Source organism: Anguilla anguilla, chromosome 1, assembly GCF_013347855.1.
Source record: "Anguilla anguilla isolate fAngAng1 chromosome 1, fAngAng1.pri, whole genome shotgun sequence".
Classification (NCBI taxonomy): Eukaryota; Metazoa; Chordata; class Actinopteri; order Anguilliformes; family Anguillidae; genus Anguilla; species Anguilla anguilla.
In genome coordinates, this window is record NC_049201.1 from 78,077,766 (window position 1) to 78,085,265 (window position 7,500).

General features: G+C 45.1%; 1 protein-coding gene across 2 annotated transcripts in view; it reads right to left on the reverse strand.

Annotated features, from left to right (window-relative positions):
- Positions 1 to 7,500, reverse strand: part of LOC118214206 (histone deacetylase 1-like) — a 15,198-nt gene that overhangs the window by 7,269 nt on the left and 429 nt on the right. The window contains exons 2-7 of one of the 2 annotated variants that reach the window (XM_035393924.1): positions 4,634 to 4,746; positions 2,629 to 2,746; positions 2,241 to 2,315; positions 1,615 to 1,753; positions 778 to 919; positions 219 to 311 (exon numbers count right to left, since the gene is read on the reverse strand). In XM_035393924.1, coding sequence (XP_035249815.1) covers positions 219 to 311; positions 778 to 919; positions 1,615 to 1,753; positions 2,241 to 2,315; positions 2,629 to 2,746; positions 4,634 to 4,746 — 680 coding nt within the window. Of the gene's footprint in view, positions 1 to 218; positions 312 to 777; positions 920 to 1,614; positions 1,754 to 2,240; positions 2,316 to 2,394; positions 2,413 to 2,628; positions 2,747 to 4,633; positions 4,747 to 7,500 lie in introns of those variants that run through there. The other variant, XM_035393933.1, reaches the window with a different exon arrangement.

Sequence of the window (7,500 nt, forward strand, 5' to 3'; positions counted from 1 at the left end):
CCATCACCTTCGCCATGATCTACAACACACACACACAGCATTATATACGCATACACACACAGCGTTACACACACACACACCATTATATACGCATACACACAACTACACAGCGTTACACACACACACACACACACACACACACACAGCATTACACACACACACACACAGCATTACACACACACACAAAATCAGCATTATACACACACACACACACTTACAGGTTTGAATATGGCTTCGTAAGACTCGTCATCGATGCCGTCTCTGAGAGGGTAGTTCACTGCGTAGTACTTCCCCTTCCCCGCGCCTATATCCTGTATCAGAGGAAATCAGGGTCAAATCAGAGTCAAATCAGAGTCAAATCAACAACGGTAAAATTCTGCCAATTGCACCTCAAATTTTCATAATAGCCCGCCAAACGTTGCAGTTTCAATATAGCAACTAGTCCGCAACTTACTTTTTTAAAGTACATAACGGCTTCAAAATTCACAGTTGAGATATTACCGAGCGTAATCTATCTTGTAGAACAAAATTTGAAACCCTCTTAGGCTTTAGTTCACCACAGACGTTATTTTCAACAGAAAACAAAATCACAGGAAAAAAGCACAGGAAATCTACCGAGGGAACCCATGGCGAAAGAAACGTCTGGGTTGGCCTACAAACAGACGCCGTCCCTGCAACACACCATCGAGAACAAGTTTGCTGCAAGGCCCTCCCACCTCAACCCAGCCACCGCAGCACAGTTCTGCCCGTCCACCAGTGATGACATCACAGACTCACCCTGAGGTCTCCGGTGCCGGGGAAGTACTCTCCGTACTTGTGGAAGGACACGGTCATGACCCGGTCAGTGGTGTAGAAGGCTTCCTCCACTCCGTCGCCATGGTGAATGTCAATGTCTATGTACAGCACCCTCTGGTGGTATCTGTGGCGATAGCAAGCTGGTGTTACAACCCTGTCTTCAGCTTTTTTTTGTCGTTTCTTTTTAAATTTATTTTTGTTATTCTGAAGAACAAAAGATCTACCACATAATTTACACCAGGCACTACTGCTGTAATACCAGCGTACCAGTGATATACCAGTGTAAATCAGACATCATGCAGCCGACAACAGGAGGATGGTATTGCTCCTTTGGAGACAATCCTGCTTAGGTACGTAACATGGAAATTTACATTTGGTATTTTAACCAACCAGGGATGCATCCCTTTGAGGTCTGCCAATCAAAAGTGAACAGGCAGTGCCAGAATGGGAAATGGAAAATTACATTACTTTACAACCACATGACGTTCTGTCATGTTCCTGTACATAAATTTGGAAAAAGTACACAGACGTTTATCATGTAGTTTACCGTGCAAGGACACATGCTGCACTGGGTCTTCAACCCTTTAAAGAGAAGATTTTGTTTGGAAGGTTTTTTCTAAATTCTCAGTGTTCTAGAACTACGTTGCTTCCAATCACCAGCAGTGACTGTTACATAAACATTAGAATGTTCAGTTAAGAACATTCTAATCACGTATCTGTGATCTCACACCTTAAAGCGTTAAAGATACAAGCGGGACACTAATGAGGCCCGGGCGAGATAGAGACGTGACAGAGGCGACAGACAGGAGCGCAGCCTACTTGAGGAGCTCCAGGATGGCCAGCACGATGTCGTTGACGTAGCAGAACCCCGACGCCTCGGACTTCTTGGCGTGGTGAAGCCCTCCGGCCCAGTTGATGGCGATGTCCGTCTGCTGCTTGTTCAGCTTCACGGCTCCGGCTGGAGAGAGCGAGCGAGAGAGAGAGAGAGACAGCGAGTGAGCAAGCGAGAGAGAGAAAGAGGGAAGAAGGGACAGAGAGGGGAAGAGTAGGAGGAAGGAGGGAGAGAGAAGGAGTCAAGGAGAGGGAAGCAGAGAAAAAACAAAGAGCGAATTAGCGAGAGAGGGAAGAAGGGACAGAGAGGGGAAGAGTGGGAGAAAGGAGGGAGGGAGAGAGAGAAAGACAGTGAGAGAAGGACAGGAAAAAAACAGAGAGGGAGAACACCACAAGACAAAATGTCATTAAAACCCACCTACAGACCTGCAGATCAACTCAAATCCTACGGAATTACTTCCACAAAAGCACAGAGCACGTATTGCCTCACTAAGTTCCCCGCTTTGGACCCCACCCCGATTTCTAACGCCGTTTCAAAATTACAGACGAGATTTCGGCGCGTGCGTAACGTGCGAAACTTAACCCTTTGCGTGCACCGACGGACGCGCACTTACCTACAGAGCCTCCCGTGGAAAGCTGGCAGAACTCGAACAGGCCGTCGAACACCGGACAGTCCTCACCCACGTTAACTGCACCAGATATTAAAATCAGTTAGCGAGCCAACTACTACACAAGTACATCACAGTAAGGGCCTGCTGACATACTCATATCTCTGCATCTGTTTGCTGTACTAATCCCTGTACTAAATTCAGTGTGCTGTACTAATCCCTGTACTAAATTCAGTGCACTGCATCATGCTGATACTCACACCTCTGCATCTGTTTGCTATACTGATTTGTGTACTAAATTCAGTGTGCTTTACACATCCCTGAACTAAATTCAGTCATGCTGTACTAATCCCTGTACTAAATTCAGGGGACGGCATCATGCTGACACACTCACATCTCTGCATCTGTTTGCTGTACTCTGACATGTTGTCTGGGCGAATGGAACGCAGGAACTTGATGTAGTCGTCGCTGTGGTATTTGGTCATCTCCTCCGCGTTGGCCTTGTGAGGTCGCTGAGGGATGGGGGACGGGTGAAATTAAGAGCGGCCAATCAACAAAATCTTACCCTGTCCAGTCGTCCAATCAAAAAACACTTGGCTGCCTGAGGCCAGGTTAGGAAAATTCAAACAGTCACATCGTACAACAGCATTTACTTTTAGAGTGCCGCACAGTGCAAACTCATCTCTAGCAATGGGGCGATGTACAGGTAGTGACAAGCCAATCAGAGCAATACAATAATAACAACAATAAAAATGATAATGATAGTTAGCATTATTTATAAAGCACCTTTCTCAGACCAAAGCTTGCTTTACAAAAATATAAAACAGGTCAAATGCATAGATATACAGAGAAAAAACACAAAACCAAGAATAAAACGATAGAAAAATAAAACGCATGTGGAGACGTTTAGATCAATATGAACAACAAATAAGCAACCAATACCTTTGGCACACAAATTCAGACTTAGAGAGAGAAGCACAAAAACACATTCATATTCATGTCCCACAGTTCCCTTGGGCAATTCTTCCCTAGATGTAAACACTAAACCTCCGCAAGCTAGTTCTGGCCTTTTCCACATAACTCGCAAATTTTTTTTTTGCCATTTTTTCAGTCATCAAAGAAAAGTATTTTGTGCAGTCATATGTAATCAGCAATTGGACCATTTTGTCACTGCGACTGCTTAATTAGAGAGCAAAAATAATGAGGAAACAGCTGCCGTGTTTACGATAAGAGTGAGAGCACCAAGACTAGGGCAGCAGGACTGCATATCCCGATGCTCCAGCTGTAGTGAATGAAAGAGGCGGTCGTGCGACCACACCAAAACTATTTTCCAGAGCCAGGGAAGCTTTAAACAACTTTTGGTCCAACTGAAAAAATGCAGAAAAAAACATACAGTGGCAAGTTCATCGACTGGGCTATGTTTTTTTTTTGTTGTTGCTCTGCTTAAAAATAAAATTCAAATTAGACATGGGGTTCGCAAATCCCACCAGCGGCAGAAAACTTGTCGAAAACACAGGCCAAGCTCTTCACACCTTTCTGAAAAGCTCGTCGCCGCGCACAAACTGCAGAAATGCTCACAACGGTCCTGTCGGGACCCGGTAAGAGACGTCTGCGTAAGTAAGCGTGTGTTTGTACTGACACTAATCGGCACGGTACGTCATAGACGAGGCCTCAACTCCTCGATTTTGGTTGTTTTTTAAATGCAAAGTTTGATTTAAAAAAAACGCTAAGCGTGGCTTTGCCGGTCTCCACGGCAGCGCCAACAGGGAAACCATGGCAACGTAACGGAAACGTTTCATCATTAGAACACCTCAATGGTTCCAAAAAATACAAAGACAACACATCCCATGTAAAAAAAAATAAAAAAAGGAACACTGCGGCAGCTTGACAGTTAACAAGCTGTCTCGAATTACAGTACGGAGGTGCGATTACACCTCAACAGCAATCTTCAGACTTTCGCTCATCCGAAGCTCACTAAGCCCATATTCATTACACTCTGTACCATTTTGTAATGGGTAAAGCATCTTTTCTAACTGCATAGCGTTGTTTTTCTTTTTTTAAATGGCACGGCTTGGCATCCACTCCCCAAATGACATCACATTCCAGCAGAACCAGAATGCACATGACTGTGCTGCTTTCACACATTACATGGGGGGGGGGGGGGTAGTAGCGCAGCATTAATGGGTGGAAAAACCAGGCTTGAAACCGAAAGGTTGCAGGTTTGATTCCCAGTTAGGACACTGCTGTGGCACCCTTGAGCTTAAGGTGCTTAATCTGACTTGTTTTGAGCAAGTCTCCAGTCGTATGAACTGAGACTGTGTCAGAACCCAGAGTTGTGCAGGTCACGCTAGGTAAGAGTGTCGGCCAAAATGGCAGCGATGCAACGCGCGGTAACGTACGTATATCTCCATCTTGCGGTAGAGCCCATAGTTCAGCAGGAGGTTGTGGGTCATCCGGATTCGGTGCGGCTTCATTGGATGGCCTTGGCCATAGTAGTAGTTCCCAACATCACCTAGGAATAGAGAGAGACAGAGGGGGTGGGGGGGGGGGGGGGGGTGATGACACATTAGTGCCGACCAATAAAAGTAAATATGCAAATGAGGCAAGTGTTCACTCCCCTACCCCTAAAAAGCAACCGTAAGCAGACCAGCTACTAGCCTACCTTTAAATATGTACAGTATCCAAGATTTTGGGAGTCGCTCCAAAAGTGTTAAACCTTTGATTTTAATGTGATATATCCATTCTTCCATTATTTATATCTGCTTATTCCTGGTCAAGGTCGCTGGACCTTGCCCAGCAAGCTTTGGGCAAGAGGTAGGATGCTGATCTATGGCAGGGATATTGTTCAGTACAGCTCATTCATGTTCACCGCTTGTTACTACAATATGATTTATGAATACCGAAAATCTCACCATCTAAAAGTCACGACTTATGTACTGTCGCTTTTATAGATTAGTGTCATACTCTGTGACCAGTCTAGTGTGATGCAACTATGAAGGTCTTAAGGACAAGCGCTTAGCACTATATTTCTTATATTATTGAGAATGCATTTAGAATAATGCAGGGAAGCTCTCCTACGAAGCATGCACTACCAGCAGCCCCTTCTCTGGCCTATGGAGACCCTTCTCTGGTTTATGGAGTCCCTTCTATGGCCTATGGAGCCCCTTCTCTGGTTTATGGAGTCCCTTCAATGGCCTATAGATAAGATAAGATATACTTTTTAGAGCCCCATGGGGTAATTTGTCCTCTACATTTGACCCATCCTAGTTAATTAGGAGCAGTTACTATGGAGCCTCTTCAATGGCCTATGGAACCTCTTCTCTGGCCTACGGGGCCCCTTATATGGCCTATGGAACCCCTTCTCTGGGGCTTATGGAAACCCTTATCTGGCCTATGGAGCCCCTTATCTGGCCTATGGAGCCCCTTCTCTGGTGTTTATGGATCCCCTTCTCTGGGGTTTATGGAGCCCCTTCTCTGGGGTTTATGGAGCCCCTTCTCTGGGGTTTATGGAGCCCCTTCTCTGGGGTTTATGAAGCCCCTTCTCTGGCCTATGGAGCCCCTTCTCAAGTTTGTGGAGCCCATCAGCAGAGCTGCCACAGTCACTGCGTTACAGTGGCACACTTCATGTGCAGTCAGAGTGCAGGAGCACCAACCAATCCGGAAGTCAGGCAAACGGACAGGGCCAATCCTTCCCATTTTAATCCTGTCACCCCGGGCAACACTAGCAGCCAATGAATTCAGTGGCTGAGGGCCCACACCACACAGGTTCCACAATACCCAAGCATGTGGAACTTCACTATGGTGAGGTGGAATTCTGAATTCTTCACTCAGGATAAAAGCATCAGACAGCAGTAAACAGACACAAAAGCACAAGGATGCAGTACATTGCTTGTTAATTAAAATAAATATGCACTAAAATTAATATGCATAAAGGCAAGCTACATAAACCATGATCAATGCAGTTTATTTGCACACAAAATGTCTTGGTGGACATGTCTTCCACAATGATTTTTTTAGCCAAAACAACGCCTAAAATGGATTCCCAGTACTGCAACAGCATTACAAGCATAGTTCATACACTCTTTCACCTCCCCAACAAACACAGACCCGTTAGAATGCTTTCACTCGGCCTCAATTAAATTTACCTGGCTACTAAATAGGCTATATGCTTTTATAAACGAAATGGAAAAACTATCATTCAATCCCAGTGCAATCACACGATCTTATAGACACAATATACTGCGACCCACTGCTCTGGAAAGCACTTAATATGCACATTCTATTTTATTTATACGCACAGGCATTCGTGGGGATATCAGTTGATGTCTTTAAAAGTGTAGACGGGAGTCGTACATGATGTACCGATATGGGGGGAAATTCGTTCAAATCCAATGTAGGGCGACCCCGGGACGTGGGTACACGATGTGATGTCATTTAAGGAAACTAGGCTAGTAGTACCGCAGTTAACCACTCGTCACCAACTACCCTGCTAACTTCATACTTAGTATTACAACGTCCGTGCAAAATCAAAGTAGCGTAAGCCCGTCAAAAGAGTAACGCTAGATGTTCAGTTCGCAGTATCACAGCCAAGTGCCCCTGGCTACTTGTGTATGCATTTAATGGCACGCATAAGATAATTTGCTGAGCTAAACAGTCTCGTCTGGCTGGTTATTTGCCGAATTCTTACATACAGTTTTCAGGTGACGATGGGCCTAAATTGCAGAACGGCGACCGCACACGGCAACAACTACTACTTCAAAGTGGTGATGCGTTTCCCACACCGATTGATGTAGTTGCAGCCATCGTGCGTAACGTTTACTCGCCTACTACTAGAAATAACAAAGCCAATTCGACGCCACTTATTCAGCAAGATCTCCGGTGCACCGTGGACTGACGCCTTGTCTATTGCTCGATTTGAATGAATTGGTTAGCTAGCCGTCTAATGCTAACAACTTGAAACTATATATCCGGTGTAAGTTAGTTGCCTGCATTTACCGCGAACTACGCGGCTGTTCTTGAAATTGGAGTCGGTTTCACATACGGTGTCATCACCTACGGATGGAGTCGTGCAGTTACGTTTATAACGCAACAATAAACACAGTCTGTCAATAAATTTAGACTAGCTAGCAAGTAGTTGACGTCTGATCGATAACTAGTGATGTTAAGCAGCTGGCTATATACCTCTAGCTAGCTGCCCTGCGTAATGTGCTAACTGGCTAGCGTGCAATTATAATGGATTATACAGAGAGACATGTTAACAAACAAA